Genomic DNA, 16,705 nt, shown 5'->3' on the forward strand with positions numbered 1-16,705 from the left:
GATGTTCTTCATCTCACATTGCTGCAGTCCTTACTTATGGGTAGTCCGCTGTCCTCGGTCGGCCCGAATACCAAGATCTGACATCCAGGGTATAAATGGTCTCTGAAATTTTAGTTTCAGACCGATACCAAGTTAATATTTTTGTTTTCTTGCCTCAGTTACTTACGGATGTCAGAAAAAGTGAATAATTATATTTCTTGTGGGAAACAGATATTACCACTGCTTTGTATTCCTTGTCTGGAGGTTAGTCTTTGGCAAGAGGTGTAATTACAATATGCCGTCGGATGTTCGCCTGCTTCTACTAAGAAGCGCAAAGACAAATCTTTAAAGCCTAGGCAGGATGATTCAAGCTACAGCTGAACAGGTGGATCCGGCTGAAGTTTCTGTTGAGTCCCAGGGGAAACTTTGATTTTACAGGATGTGGCCTCTCAGGAGGCAGGTCAGGCTGAAGGGGCCTCTCAGGTTACTATTCTCCCTTCTATGCCTAAGGTGGTTAGGCCCTCTACTGTTTCTAAGGCTACTTCTAAGGGCAGGTCTGTCTTGCCTTCCTCTGGTGTCAGTTCTGGTTCTTCAGGGTCTGTGCCTAAAAAGCATATGCTTAAAATGGCAGAGGATTTGATTACTTTAATTAGAGGTTCTATGCCCCCTCCTGATAAGAGGCCCAGGATGGAGCCAGAGTTGGAAAGTTTGGAGCAGGCCTCAGATGATTCAGAGTCTTCTGCTGAAGACATTCAAGATTTCCCTCCTTATTCTGATTCTGATGCAGAGGATTCCACTCCTTCTGCTTCTCCTCCAGAGGATTTTTCATTTTCAGAAACTCTGCATTCTATGAGGGAGCATTTTAAGTGGGAGGGGCAGGATTACTCTGATTCACGGAAGAGACTCAGGGAGTTCTTGTTTTTACCACAGCATAGACCCTTAGCTATACCTCCGGTTTTGGATGTTGTTTCAGATGTTTTCTTGGAAGCTTCCCTTAATCCAGATTCTGTGCCCCCTGCCCCAGTTAAACCGGACAGGTATTACAGGGTGCCTGAGGCTCGAAACTATTAGTCAGTTAGAGCCTCTGTTGTTAGAATCCGGTTCCTCTGGATAAGGAAGCTAGAGCTTTGGATAGATGGGGTAAGAAGGTGTATACCTCTTCTACTTTAGCAATGAGAGCTTTAAACTGCCAGTTTCATATGTTGAAGTATCAGAATTTCCTCCTTTCTCAGCTAAGATCTAAAGTGGATGCTGGAGGGCATAGAGTGTAAAGAATTGCAGGATATAGTGCATGTTTCTGAACAGGTGGGTAAGCACTCCTTGCAATGTGGTTTTGATGCTTTACAGGCTTCTTCTAGGGTGGCTGCCACTGGTTCAAAGGATCAGAATTTGTCTGAGCATGTTAAGTCTAGAATTCTGGATGCCCCTTTACAATCTGAAGTTTTGTTTGGTCCTCCTGTGGAGTCCGTCTTAAAGAAAATGGAAGACAAAGCTAAGTCTATGCAGACTGTTAAAGATTTTTTGCAGGTACAACCTCCAAAGTTTAGTAGAAATTGGCCTACTAAGGGCTTCTGATTCTCAGTCTAGGGGTAGATCTAGGCGTGGTAGGGGCAGAGCTCAGAGTACCTTCAGGCCGAGACAATGGAGTTCGCCTGCTCAATCTGCTGGTGAGGGCAGGGGCCAGTCCTTTTGTAAACAGGCCCAATGACCTGCATTTTCAGCTGCCAGATTCTTCTTGCCTGGCAGCTCCTTTGGGAGGAAAGTTGGCTCTTTTCAAGCAAAATTGGCATTTAGTCACCCAGGACAAATGGGTATTGGACATTATAAACCGAGGTTACAAGTTCTATTTCCATACCATGCCTCCTTTCAAAGGCATGCCAGACGTCCCTCGGCAAAGGATAGAGGCTCACAGACAAATTTCTTTGCTTCTTCAAATAGGAGCTATACAGCCAGTTCCTCTGTCAGAAGTGGGCCTAGGATTTTATTCTGTTTCTAGTTCCAAAGAAAGGGAACACGTGGAGACCAATTTTGGATTTATCTATCCTCAACACTTACCTGGACATTCCAAAGTTCACGATGCTGACTTTACAACAACTTTTACCTCTGTTGGGAAAAGATCACTGGATGGTTACTCTGGATCTCAAAGAGGCTTACCTTCATGTTCCTATCAGGCCCAGTTGCAGGAGGTACCTGCGTTTTTGGGCTGGAAATTTACATTATCAGTTCTCTGCATTGCCCTTTGGCTTATCTACTGCGCCCAGAGTGTTCACAAAGATTCTGGCTCCAGTAATAGCATTTTTCAGACTAAGAGGAATACAGATTTATCCTTATTTGGACGACTGCCTGATTATTGCACAAGAAAGAACTTCTTCATCATCTACAGTATGTGATGGCAGTGTTAAGATGCCTAGGGTATTCTGTGAACGAAACAAAGTCCAGTCTAGTACCTTCTCAGGACATGTGCTTTCTGGGTGTGAGACTGAATACAGCTTCCCAGATGGCCTTTGGACAAACAAAGAAGCCTTTCTCTTTATTTCCATCGAATGTCTCTACGGTCCAGGCTGACTGCAAGGACAGTCCTTCAAGCCTTGGGGTTCATGGCATCTTGTATTCTGGTGCTTCCCAATGCCAAATTGCATATGAGGAAGCTTCAATGGTATCTCAAAAATGTATGGACACAGCACTGCCAAGATCTAGACACTGTCATTCAGATAATACCTTGCATTCAGAAGGAGTTTTTGTGGTGGGCTCAGGAATGTCACCTAAACAAGGGACTCTCTGTGACCCAGCCAGAGGCGGGTCAGATTCTAACGACAGATGCCTCGGACAAGGCTTGGGGAGCACACCTCAATGGAAAATGGGTGCAAAACACATGGCCTGTCATACTCCAACATTTACATATCAACTTGAAGGAAATGTTAGCAGTCCAGTTTGCATTGATGGCTTTCAAAGATTTACTTCACCCAGGGCAGGTGTTGATTCAAACAGACAACACTACTGTCATGTGGTACATCAACAAACAGGGGGGAACCCATTCTTACCCTCTTTGCAGGCAAGCGATGATTCTGTGGGAAACTGCTCTCAATCTACACCTCAATCTTCAGGCAAGGTTTCTACCAGGAGCACAGAACTCCTTAGCAGATGCCTTGAGCAGACAAATAGTGGATCCTCACGAGTGGAAATTGGATCCTCATGTATTCCAACAGTTGACAGTGTTATGGGGAACTCCAGACATAGATCTGTTTGCTTCTCCACTAAATTACCAGTTGCCAAAGTTTTGCACAAAAATGTTTCATCACACAGCTTGGAAGGTGCTATCATTCAGTTGGAACAATCTGCATGTATATGCCTTTCCACCTCTGCCTCTTCTTCCCAAGGTACTTTTGAAGACCAGACAAGACAAGACAAGACAACCATGATTTTGATAGCACCGGATTGGCCTCGACAACACTGGTACCCACTACTGAGGAGTTTAGTACGAGAACCTCCATGGCCTCTGCCTTTGATTCCGCACCTTTTGTCACAAGAGGACAGTCACTTCCTCAATGTCAAGGTTCAGTCTCTGCATCTAACAGCCTGGCATATTCTGTTTTAGACTCTGGAGGGTCTCAGATTCCACAACAAGTTTTGAATGTTATTTTGGAGGCCAGGAGGCCTAGTACCAGGAAAGTTCTGATAAATGGAGGAGATTTTTTATTTGGAGCAAAGGAAAGGACTTTGATGTCTCCAAACCTGATTTAAGTGTTGCTCTTCAATATCTTACTGAATTATTGGACAAGGGTTTGTCTTTCTCCTCAATAAAGGTCCATGCTGCAGCCATTTCTGCTCACTATGATTGTGACCCTCCTTTATTCTCTCATCCTTGGTTTAAGCAATTTCTTAGAGGGCAAAGAATATAAGACCCCGCTCCTACTCCTGCTTGGGATCTCAATTTTGTGTTGGAAAAACTTACTCTACAACCTTTTGAGCCTGCAGCTACGTTAAAGTATTTGTCATGGAAAACTGCTTTTTGTTGGCCATTACCTCTGCAAGAAGGGTTTCTGAATTACAGGCCCTCATGGCAGTGGAGCCTTTCCTGATTTTTCATAAGGATAGGGTATCTTTGCGTACTAGTCCTTCCTTTATGCCTAAAGTGGTTTCTAGTGTGGCCTTAAATCAAACTATTCATTTGCCTACTTTTTATGCAAACCCCCAAAATAAAGGGAGAAAATTTTGCATACTTTGGATATTCACAGGCAGTTATTATTTGAGCAGAACCAAGGAGTTCAGACAGTCTCAGCAGTTGTTTGTTTCTTTTGCTTTGGGTTCACAGGGTAAACCTGTTTCAAAACAAACTATTTCTGAATGGATTGGGTTTTGTATTTCTTTCTGCTATTCCCATCATGGTAAGGAGATTCCTGCTGGAATCAGGCCTCATTCCACTAGGGTTACTGCTACTTCTACAGCCTTTCTAAGGGGGGTAGCTACAAAAGACATTTTGGAGGCAGCTACTTGGAGTTCAGTGCATACCTTTTCTAAACATTTCCACCCTCCCCTTTTTTCTAAGTCTAGGGCTGGATTTGCCACTGCTATTTTACAGGGCATTTTAATGCTTTATGATTTTACCATCCTCCCTTTCCGTTGCTTTGGGATTCTACCCATAGTAAGGACTGCAGCAATGTGAGATGAAGAAGCTTGTACCTACAGTTGTACCTACCATAAATGTAGATGTTCCTCCTTCCCCACTGTAGTTTGACTTGGTGCTATGCTTTAGGGATGGTGGTTGTTGGGCATGTTTTTGAGAGGTATTCTATTTTTGGCTGTGGCCTTTCTGGTTTGGCCTTCTGACATCTGGGGCAGCCTTTATACCCTGGCCTGATGTCAGATCCCGACCGAGGACAGCGGACTACCCATAAGTAAGGACTGCAGCAATGTGGATCTTCGAACATCTACATTTATGGTAGGTACAAAACTGTACTTTTCTTGTAGTTGTTAATGACTTTTTCCCTGGCAAAGTTCTTAACCAATCCGTTCTTTAAACAGTTAATGTTTGTCCAAGGAAGGCAGATAAGTTCATAATATTTAATGCTGGTTGTGTGACATAATAAAACCAGTAAGGATTATAGAGGCATCAGCTTAGGTAAGGTTCACAAAACAAGTAGGTAGCTAAAGGGGGTACGCTACATAGAGCTAGTTTCTTTGATATCTTCTGCCACTGAAAATATTCTTTCTTAAGGAGAGGTATATAAGATTTTCATGTTTTATGTAGTGCCAACTTGTTGCAGGTACATTTTATTCTGTATGTTCTGACTGTATATTGTCTTTATATTGAAAAGAAAATTTTTATATCTACTACTTACAAAAAAAAAGTTTTTTAATCTTGACACAGTGAATAATGCTTGTCTGCATTAGTTAGTTGACTGCATATAGAAAGCAGTATCTTGAGCACTCTTTTGACCATTCTTAGGGAAAGTTTCAAGAAAGAATTCTTGGACCCTTGGGTATATACTTTATCGAAAAGAACATGCATATCTATAGTAGCTTAGCTGGGAAATGCCTTCCTCAAAGCCCAATTTTATGACTGCCTTAGACAACACAGCATTGTTCACTGAGGTTTATTTCTGTAAGTCTGATCAGCATCCTTTTTTGTTTATTGATACTAACTTAATATTCCACCATTCTCTGTGTAGCTCAGAAATAAGGCAAATAAAGCTTATAACTACCTGATAGGAAAACATACATTTGTACTACTTTGTTGTCATTTGAGTGCGCTCAGAATTTTTGAACATCTCGTCACTCCCATTTCTTTTTCTTTATTGCTTAGGCGTGCTCAGAATTTTTGAACATCGTATTCCCATTTTTCCACCCGTCTTACTGTTTTAGACAGCAGCATCCAGCTTTAGCTTTAGCCTACCATTGTGTCTCGGGTTACATGTCATTTAGTCCATGTGTATAGTGGTAAGCATGCACAGTTTTTTGGAGAAGATGGGGCTAGCGCATTATATTGTGACTCCTCGACAACAAAAGGAGATTCTAAAAAGAACTAGAGGGAATACAGTGGTTCATTACTGCTTACAGTATTGTTGTACTAGATGTTAGATTGGATCTTATTTAGGTTGCTGGAAATCCTTTGATAGACATGTGTTACTAGAGTCTGTTACCTACAACACTCATTGCAGTGCAGTTAAGTTCTCGCACAAGTGTGTTGTGCTATAACATATCACGAGTGATTTGTTTATTTGTGTAGTTCAGCAGGCACCAGTAAAAATGCATTTCCTGATTGCTTGGAGCTTCTTCTTGGATAGATTTTACTTAGAATTATATTTACATTGCCTGCAAGTCAGAACGTAATATCCTCTCCTGTTGTAAGAGCAGTAACAGATTTGGAATTCATTTGGGAAGGGTGCTAAGAATGTACTTTTGAAATAACCAGAAGCTATTCATTGTTTTCTTTCTCTAGTGTCAATGTTACAATGGACTGGTCTTGTCTACAGAGAGTTCAGTTGCAGTATATGGAATACTGAAATTGGTTCCAGAGGGCAAGCAGGTAATGTAGAGTTGCTTTATTTATTAAGCAAATTACTTATGTTTTTCATGAAAGTTGTATAAAATTGTACTTTAGTGAAGCTAAACTTAGTGAAGTTGTTGGTCTGTTTATTGCTCTACTTCCTATTAATTTTTAAGTGAATTTCCTTTTTTAGTGACTGTATTCCTTATTTTACTTGATTTTTCAGTTTTCTGTCCTTTTAGGTAACATGGCTTGAATTTCTGTCAATGTTAGCTGACTGACAGTACGATTTCAGGGAGTAACACTGCAGTTCATTTTGTTATGTAAATCTTTTAACATAAAAAGAAATTTACTAATTTAAGCCGGGGGGGGGGGGGGCATCTGAAGGGTATATTCACATATGGAACATTGCTGCAGAAATTAAATGTGTGCATGGGGAACGCAAGTCCTCTGGCCTCATCTTATCAGCAGTCTGATATGGAGGGTGTACTATCATGCAACTTTAAGATAAGGCCATAAAAAGATCCTTGATAGAAGAGACTGTGCCATGCACCCTATTTCATTCTTTTTGCTGCTCAGAGTAAATGGTTGATTTGCTATTCTTCAGTGCTTTGTTGGACAGATTTCATTGGTCAGAGCCTAATCTTCATCTTGGCAGTGTTGAGTACAAATTTTATAGTGTTTCTCTTGATTTTTGAACATCTGTAGGTGTTTGTATTTAAAATAATATCGCTGGTGTAATGATTTCCTAAAGAAACAAGTACTCATGTAGCTATCTGATTCCTTCAAAATATTTATGCTCACATATTTTGTTAGATGTTAATTGTAAACATTGTTTTGAAAGCAATATGAAAGCTTTAACTAGAAGGGGAAGCTGTTCACAAATTTTGTAGAACATTGAAGTTATGTGCTTTTTCTTTTTAGTTTATCTTTTTTCCCCAAAGGTATTCCAGAAATAAACATTCAAAGAAGGGAAAATGTTTCCAAAAGGAAGACAAAAATAGGAGTCATTCTTTCATTTTAGATTGCCCACATCATTCATTTATCTATCACAGGGGATCTGGAGTTTGTCATGGCACTTACTAGTTACAAGGAAGAGGGATGCTACGCTAAAGAATCTGCCAGCCAATGCACATACCCACTGTTAACATTCCACTCATACCTTTGAGCACTGTTGAGGAATGTTGGTTTTTCTTATCGGACATCTTTGGGATGTGGGAGGTAAATGGAACGGCCCAGCCAAGAATTAAACTGGAAATCCAGGTATCATCAGGCTGCCATGCTGACCAGTTTTTCCACCCCATAATTAAAAATAGTGGATTAGATATAAGATGCGTGACAGGAAAAAGCATTTTTTGACTGAAGAATTCAGACCTCCTGTCCCAAGCGAGACCTGTCTTCTGTAGCTGATGTTAAAGATTAGTTCTTCAGTTCCTCAGACTGACCTAAGTTCATAGATTAGTTCATAGATTAGTACTAGGCTAACTGCCCTTGGGGGCCATTTTAGGCCTAGCCAATTACCCCATGTGATGATCAAACCCTGCACCTTGTGTCTGCAAGGTAAACACCTTATAGGTTCATAGGTTAGCACTAGGCTAACTGCCCTTGTAAGCCATTGTAAGCCTAGCCAATTATCCCTTGAGACTCAAACCCTGCACCTTGTGTTTGTAAGGCAAACACCTTAACCATTAGGCCACCTTCCCAACCTTAACCGTTATGCCATCATCCCACCCCACCTTACTGCTACACAAGGGGGACATCTGGGAAGGTAGAAGCACAAGGCAAAGTTTTACAATATGATTGGTGCAGTGGTGTAGGGGGTAGCATTATTGCCTCACAGCAAGAGGTTCTCTGGTTCAGTTCTTGGCTGGAGTGCCTTCTGTGCGGAGTCTGCATGACCTCACTGCATTCATGTGGGTTTCTCCAGGTACTCCGGTTTCCTCTCACATTACAAAGTCATGTGTCTGGAGCGTTTCTTTCTGGGCCTCTGCTGAAAATTGGCTTAGATCCAAGTCAGACTTTCCTGGTAAACAAATGTTAAATAAAAATAAAATTAGAAAGGGTACCAACTGATGGAACTTTCTAAATAAAAAAATAAGTTTGGCATCCTAGAAGTCCTTTCCCTAGGCATAATTTAAACATCAACTCAAACCCACACTAATAATGCCATGTTCACTTCTCTACTGCCAGATTATGCTCTACCTAGATCTCATAGGTGACCTCTCAGCCTGTATTTTTCCTTTAAATATCTTCAGTCTACTCTATATTCTGTAGTAAAATGTACACCATTTTTATTCCACTCCCAACCATCCTGTCTTGTAGATTTAATCAATGACTACCCTTTATTCCTTGTGCTGTATTTGCTATGGTCATATATTCAATTTAACTAGGACTGAATAGTGGCCCTACTCTTCCTTTTTTTTTTTTTTTTTTTTTAACCTCCCCACAGTGACCTCCACCTTTCTCTCCATACATGTCTTTCAACAAACATAGAAACATAATAAAATTGTTTACTTTAATAGAAGACATATCAACAACAGACTTGAATCCCTCAAAGCCAGAATATCTCTACAGAATCTGTACAAGTAAGATGTCATGTAATTAGTGAAACCTATTAAACCTAATTTAAAGTTGTGGTAGTCTCTCTCTGTTCAAAGACATTTCATACTCAGAAGTGACTGTCTGGATAATACAGTAACTGGAAGCACTGTGTTGGGATTCAGTTAAAGCCATTGATGTCGCTCTTTTGTACTGTGTTAAAGAAACTACTCTTAAATGTCTTTTAACTAAGATCAACTTAGGAGAAGTAACTTACAGTGGATATAAAAAGTTTACACACCCCTGTTAAAATGTCAGGTTTTTGTGATATAAAAAAATGAGACCACAATAACTAATTTTAAAACTTTTCCCACGTTTAATGTGACCTGTAACATTTACAATTCAGTTGAAAAACAAATAATATAAAAAAATAAAAAACATACAATAAGCTGTGGTTGCATAAATGTGCACACCCTTAAACTAATACTTTGTTGAAGCACCTTTTGATTTAATTGCAGCATTCAGTCTTTTTGGGTAGGAGTCTATCAGCATGGCACACCTTGACTTGGCAGTATTTGCTCAGTCTTCTTGCAGAAGCGCTCCAAATCTGTCAAGATTGCGAGGGCATCTCTTGTGCACAGCCTCTTCAGGTCACCCCACAGATTTTCTATTGGATTTAGGTCTGAGCTCTGGCTGGGCCATTCTAAAACTTAAATTTTCTTTTGGTGAAGCTATTCTTTTGTTGAATTGGATGTATGCTTGGGATCATGGTCGTGTTGAAAGGTGAAATTCCTCCATCTTCAGGTTTCTAGCAGACACCTGGAGGTTTTGGGCCAAAAGTTACTGGTATTTGAAACTGCTCAGAATTCCCTCCACCTTGACTAAAGCCCCAGTTACTGCTAAAGAAAAGCAACCCCAAAGCATGATACTGTGCCACCACCATGCTTCATCGTGGGAATGGGGTTCTTTTGGTGATGCGAACTTTTGTTTTTGCGCCAAACGTACCTTTTGGAATTATGGCCAAAAAGTTCAACCTTGGTCTCATCAGACTATAACTCATTTTTCCACATGCTTTTGGGAGACTTTATGTATTGTTTTGCAAATTGTAGATGGTCCTGGATGTTCTGTGTAAGAAAAGGCTTCCATCTTGCAACCCTACCCCATAGCCCAGACATATGGAGAATACAGGAGATTGTTGACACACATAGTATACAACCAGTACATGTTCTTCGTCTCACATTGCTGTAGTCATAACCTGTGGGTAGTCTGCTGTCCTCGGTCGGCCCAAATACCAAAGAGTTAGGCTGGCGTCGGTCATGGCGCCCGCAGCTGACGTCAGTACGTAGTAGTACTTAAGCGCATGACCGACGCCATATCCTCAGTCTTTCTTGCCGCGTGGTCTGAAGCAGAAGCAGCGTTTGCAAGTGCCGTTCGGCGTTCTGAAATTTTTCAGTTTTCGAGTTTCAGACCGAAGACCAAGTTGGGCTAAGTACCCCGTTGGGGAAAATTTTTGTCTTTTCTTGCCTCAGTTAAATCCGGATGTCAGAAAAAGTCAATAATTGTATTTCTTGTGGGAAGCAGATACCTCATGGGGACTATCATTCTCTCTGTATTCCTTGCTTAGGGCCTGAGCACGACGTAGTCGGGTGTTGCTTTTGCGCTAGATTTAATAAGCGCACCATTAAACACAGATTAGACTGTGCTAGGCTTGTTTTCGGTAAGCGGTGTAACTATAACATGCCGTCGGATCCTCCAATGCCCGCTACCGCTAAAAAGCGAAAAGATAAATCTTTAAGGTCTAAACCGGATGAGTTGTCCGTTGCGGACGCCGGTTCTATGGAATCTACGGTTGAATCTGTGGATCCAGCCGAGGTCTCGGCTGAATCCCAGGGGGAACCTTTACTTTTACAGGAGTTGGCCTCTCAGGAGTCAGGTCAGGCCGAGGGTGCTTCTCAGGTTTCTGTGGTTCCATCCTTACAAAAGGTTATTAGACCTTCTACTTCAGTCTCTAAAGGCCCTGCTAAGGCTAGACCTGGTATTTCTGGTACGGGCCACAGCCCTGGTTCTTCGGGCTCTGTTCCTAAAAAACATATGTTGAAAATGGCAGAGGATTTGATTACTTTGATCAGGGGTTCTATACCCCCTCCAGAGAAGAGGCCTAGGGTAGAGACAGATTTAGAGGGAATGGAGCATTCCTCAGATTACTCTGAGTCCTCAGCTGAGGATATTCAGGATTTCCTCCATATTCTGATTCGGATGCAGAGGATTCCTGTCCTTCTGCTTCACCTCCAGAGGATTTTTCCTTTTCTGAAACCTTGCATTCCATGAGGGAGCATTTCAAGTGGGAAGGTCAGGATTTTTCAGATTCTCGTAAGAGGCTTAGGGAATTTTTGTTTTTGCCACAGCATAGACCTTTGGCTATTCCCCCTGTTTTAGATGTTGTTCAGGATGTTTTTTCTGAAGCTTCCCTTAATCCTGATTCCTTACCCCCTGCCCCTGTCAAGCCAGACAGGTATTACAGAGTTCCAGAGGCACATAAATATTTGTATAAGAGCCCTAGAGCTGACCCGGAAACTATTAGTCAAGGGCCTAAGGGTGTCAGGGCTTCTGTGGTTAAGAATCCAGTTCCTTTGGATAAAGATTCTAGAGCGTTGGATAGGTGGGGTAAAAAAGTGTACACCTCTTCTACGTTAGCTATGAGGGCTTTAAATTGCCAATTCCATATGCTGAAGTATCAGAACTTTCTGTTAGGTCAATTGAAAGCTAAGGTAGATGCTTTAGCTGAGGGTATAGAGTGTAAGGAATTGCAGGACTTGGTTCATGCTTCAGATCAAGTTGGTAGACATTCCTTGCATTGTGGCTTCGATGCCCTTCAGGCTTCTTCCAGGGTGGCTGCTACTGGTTCAGTTATTTGTAGACATGCCTGGCTTAAGGATCAAAATTTGTCAGAGCATGTTAAAGCTCGGATTTTGGATGCTCCCCTTCAATCTGAAGTTCTTTTTGGTTCCCCTGTGGAGTCAGTTTTGAAAAAGATGGAAGACAAAGCTAAGTCTATGCAGACAGTTAAGGAATTTTTGCAAGTGCAGCCCCCTAAGTTTAGCAGGAATTGGCCTGCAAGAGGATGGTCTTACCCTCCTTCGGATTTTCAGTCTAAGGGCAGATCTAGACGTGGTAGGGGCAGGGCTCACGTTCAGGGTTCTTTCAGACCTAGGACTTGGAGTTCTCCTGCACAAAATTCTGGTGAGGGCAGGGGTCAGCCTTTTCGTAAACAGACCCAATGACCTGTATCTCCAGCTGCCAGATCCTTCCTTTCTGGCAGCTCCTCTAGGAGGAAAGTTGGCACTTTTCAAACAAAATTGGCATTTGGTCACCCAGGACAAATGGGTGTTGGACATAATAAATCAAGGCTACAAGTTTTATTTTCACACTTTTCCCCCTTTCAAAGGCATGCCAGATGTACCTCCTCAACAAAGGCTGGAGGCTCAGGAACAAATTTCTTTGCTTTTACAGATGGGGGCAATCCAGGTGGTACCTTCGTCAGAAGAAGGCCTAGGGTTTTATTCTCGTCTATTCCTAGTGCCAAAGAAAGGAAACACTTGGAGGCCAATTCTGGATTTGTCCATTCTCAATACATACCTAGACATTCCAAAGTTCAAGATGTTAACATTACAGCAACTTCTGCCTCTGCTAGGCAAAGATCACTGGATGGTAACTCTGGATCTCAAAGAAGCCTATCTTCACATTCCTATCAGGCCCAGCTGCAGGAGATTCCTGCGTTTTCGGGCTGGTACTTCTCATTATCAATTCTCTGCATTGCCCTTTGGTTTATCTACTGCTCCCAGGGTGTTCACAAAGGTTCTGGCTCCTGTAATAGCTTTCTTAAGACTGAGGGGAATACAAATTTATCCTTATCTGGACGATTGCCTGATTCTTGCTCAAGACAAAGACAAGTTACTTCAACAGCTACAGTATGTGATGGCAGTTTTAAGGTGCCTAGGGTATTCTGTGAACGAAACAGTCCAGTCTAGTACCCTCTCAGGACATGTGCTTTCTGGGTGTGAGACTGAATACAGCCTCTCAGATGGCTTTTCTGACCCCGGACAAACAAAGAACTCTTCACCTATACTTCCAGCAATTATCAGTACTGTCCAGGCTGACTGCAAGGACAGTCCTTCAAGCCTTGGGGTTCATGGCATCTTGCATTCTGGTACTTCCCAATGCCAAACTGCATATGAGGAAGCTACAATGGTATCTCAAAAGTGTATGGACTCAACACTGCCACGATTTGGACACTGTCATTCCGATAATACCTTGCATCCAGAAGGAATTCTTGTGGTGGGCACAGGAATGTCACCTAAACAAGGGACTCTCTGTGACCCGACCAGAGTGGAGTCAGATCTTAATGACGGATGCCTCAGACCTGGCTTGGGGAGCACACTTCAATGGGAAATGGATTCAAGACACGTGGCCTCCCAAACTACAGCATTTGCATATCAACATGAAGGAGATGTTAGCAGTCCAGTTTGCCCTGATGGCTTTCAAGGGCCTACTTCAACCAGGACAGGTGTTGATACAAACAGACAACACTACAGTCATGTGGTGCATCAACAAGCAGGGGGGGACCCATTCTTACCCTCTTTGCAGACAAGCTATGATATTGTGGGAGACTGCTCTTGGGTTGCACATCACTCTTCAAGCACGGTTTCTGCCAGGAGCACAGAACTCCCTAGCAGATGTATTAAGCAGACAAATTGTGGATCCCCACGAGTGGAAATTGGATCCTCAGGTATTTCAACAGTTGACAGTGGCTTGGGGAACTCCAGACATAGATCTGTTCGCTTCTCCTCTAAATTTCCAACTGCCAAAATTTTGCACAAAGATGTTCCACCCAAAAGCTTGGAAAGTGGATGCTCTATCTTTCAGTTGGAACAACCTTCACGTCTATGCTTTTCCTCCTCTGCCTCTCCTTACCAAGGTACTCTTGAAAGTCAGGCGGGACAAGCCTTGCATGATTTTAATAGCACCAGATTGGCCACGACAGCACTGGTATCCTCTGCTGAGGAGTTTAATTCAGGAGCCTCCTTGGCCTTTGCCACAGCTTCCTCACTTGTTGTCCCAGTCAAGCAGTCATTTGCTCAATGTCAGGGTGCAGTCCCTGCATCTAACGGCCTGGCGTATCCTGTTTTAGAGCCTGTGGGTTCTCAGCTTCCTCAACAGGTTTTAGATGTCATTTTGGAAGCTAGGCGGCCCAGCACTAGAAAAGTTTATGCTGATAAATGGAAGAGATTTTTTCTTTGGAGCACAACAAAGGACTTTGATGTCTCGGTACCTAATTTGAGTTTTACACTGCAGTACCTTACTGAATTACTAGACAAGGGTTTGTCGTTTTCCTCTGTGAAGGTTCATGCTGCAGCCATTTCTGCTCACTATGATTGTGACCCTCCTTTATTTTCTCACCCTTTGTTTAAGCAATTTCTTAGAGGGGCAAAAAATATAAGACCCCCACGTAGAGCTCCTACTCCTTCCTGGGATCTCAATTTTGTGTTGGAGAAGCTTACTTTGCCTCCTTTTGAACCTGCAGCTACATCTGATTTGAAGTTTTTGTCTTGGAAGACTGCCTTTTTGTTGGCCATTACTTCTGCTAGAAGGGTATCTGAATTGCAGGCTCTCATGGCAGTTGAACCCTTTCTAATATTCCATAAGGATAGAGTTTCTTTGCGTACTAACCCTACTTTCATGCCAAAAGTGATTTCTAATGTGGCCTTGAACCAGTCTATCCATTTGCCTACCTTTTATGCTGATAAAATAAGGGGAAAAAATCTTGCATTCTTTGGATATACACAGGCAGTTACGTTATTATTTGAGCAGAACTAAGGAGTTCAGACAGACTCAACAGTTATTTGTTACTTTTGCTTTGGGTTCACAAGGGAAAGCTGTTTCAAAGCAGACTATTTCAAAGTGGATTGGTAATTGTATTGCTTTTTGTTATTCTCATCATGGGAAGAATGTTCCTGCTGGGATTAGACCTCATTCCACTAGGGCTACTGCCACTTCTACTGCTTTTTTGAGGGGTGTAGCTACTAAGGATATTTTGGAAGCAGCTACTTGGAGTTCAGTTCATACTTTTACTAAGCATTACCATCTCCCTCTTTTCTCCAAGTCCAGGGCTCGGTTTGCCACTGCAGTCTTACAGGGCATGTTAGCAGCCCCTAATGCTTTTTAGTTTGCCAGCCTCCCTTTTCCTTTGCTTTGGGATTCTACCCACAGGTTATGACTGCAGCAATGTGAGACGAAGAACATAGTACAGTTTTGTACCTACCATAAATGTAGATGTTCGAGGATCCACATTGCTGCAGTCCTATTTTCCCTCCCTCCTTCCCCTCTTTGGTTTGGGTTGGTTTGGGGTTGTTGTGGTTGTTGTTATTGTTGCTTGGGGATAATGGTTATTTTTCTCCTTGTGGCTCTGGCCTTCTCTTTTTAAGGCCTTCTGACATCTGGGGCAAGAAAGACTGAGGATATGGCGTCGGTCATGCGCTTAAGTACTACTACGTACTGACGTCAGCTCCGGGCGCCATGACCGACGCCAGCCTAACTCTTTGGTATTCGGGCCGACCGAGGACAGCGGACTACCCACAGGTTATGACTGCAGCAATGTGGATCCTCTAACATCTACATTTATGGTAGGTACAAAACTGTACTTTTCCAGAAATTCCTGCAGCTCCTTCAGTGTTGCTGTAGGTCTCTTGGCAGTCTCCCTGACCAGTTTTGGTCTCGTCTTTTCATCAGTTTTGGAGGGCGTCCAGATGTTCATCGTGCATACAGCTGCAGTCATAACAGATGGGTTCTCCTGCCGTCAGGCGGGTCCTCGGTCGGCTGAATTCCAAAGTCTAGGTCCGGCGTCGGTTGTCGTCGCTTCTTCCCTAAAGTCAGTGCGACAGGGGTATAAAAGAACCAGCCGACGCCATTTTCTTCAGTCTTTCTTGCCGCGCGGTGCCCGAAGCAGAAGCAGTTCGCAAGTGCCGGTCGGCCAGCTCCTGAGATTACAAAAATTTGGAACCAAGTCTTCTTAAAGCTAAGTACCCGTTGAAACTTTTTCTTGCCTCAAACCGATGTCAGACAAAGTTAATAATTGTATTTCTTGTGGGAAGCAAATACCGCATAAGGATTTCCATTCCCTCTGTATACCTTGTTTAGGCCCAGACCACGATGTCTCGGTCTGTCGCTTTTGTGCTACATTCAACAAACGCACTATTAAGCGTCGGGCGGAGTTCGCCCAGCATTATTTTGGGAAAGCATTTAACTATCCTTCCTATGTCGTCGGATACTCCGACTCTGGTTTTGTCTAAAAACCGCAAAGACAAGGACCGACACTCGAGGTCCGCGGCCTCTACCGACACCACGCCAAAGCCGACTACACGTGGTCCGGTTCTCAGCGAGGCACCTACGCAGCCCCTGATTACCGACGAGACATCTTTGGCGGTGTCTCCTGTACCCAAGGTCGCAGGCTCCTCTGCCTACACCCCGACTACAGATACCGAAGCCACGCTTGGCATTGAAACACTGAATGTGGACAGGTCCACCTGCACTCAAGGTGTCTTCAGACCTTCCTCTTCTTTCTCCATCAAGGCTTTCACCAAGTCTAAAGCTACCATGCACCCTAAGAGACTAGCTACACAGGGCCCATCTCCCATGCCTAAGAAA

The 16,705-nt window shown here is 42.9% G+C and overlaps 1 protein-coding gene across 1 annotated transcript in view; it reads left to right on the forward strand.

Moving 5' to 3' along the window:
* The window catches only part of NARS1 (asparaginyl-tRNA synthetase 1), a 963,811-nt gene that overhangs the window by 361,598 nt on the left and 585,508 nt on the right, over window positions 1-16,705 (forward strand). The window contains exon 8 of the mRNA XM_044087034.1: window positions 6,419-6,505. Coding sequence (XP_043942969.1) covers window positions 6,419-6,505 — 87 coding nt within the window. The remainder of the gene's footprint in view (window positions 1-6,418; window positions 6,506-16,705) is intronic.

This window comes from Protopterus annectens, chromosome 1.part1 (genome assembly GCF_019279795.1).
Source record: "Protopterus annectens isolate FY-2018-M chromosome 1.part1, PAN1.0, whole genome shotgun sequence".
NCBI classification, from domain to species: Eukaryota; Metazoa; Chordata; order Ceratodontiformes; family Protopteridae; genus Protopterus; species Protopterus annectens.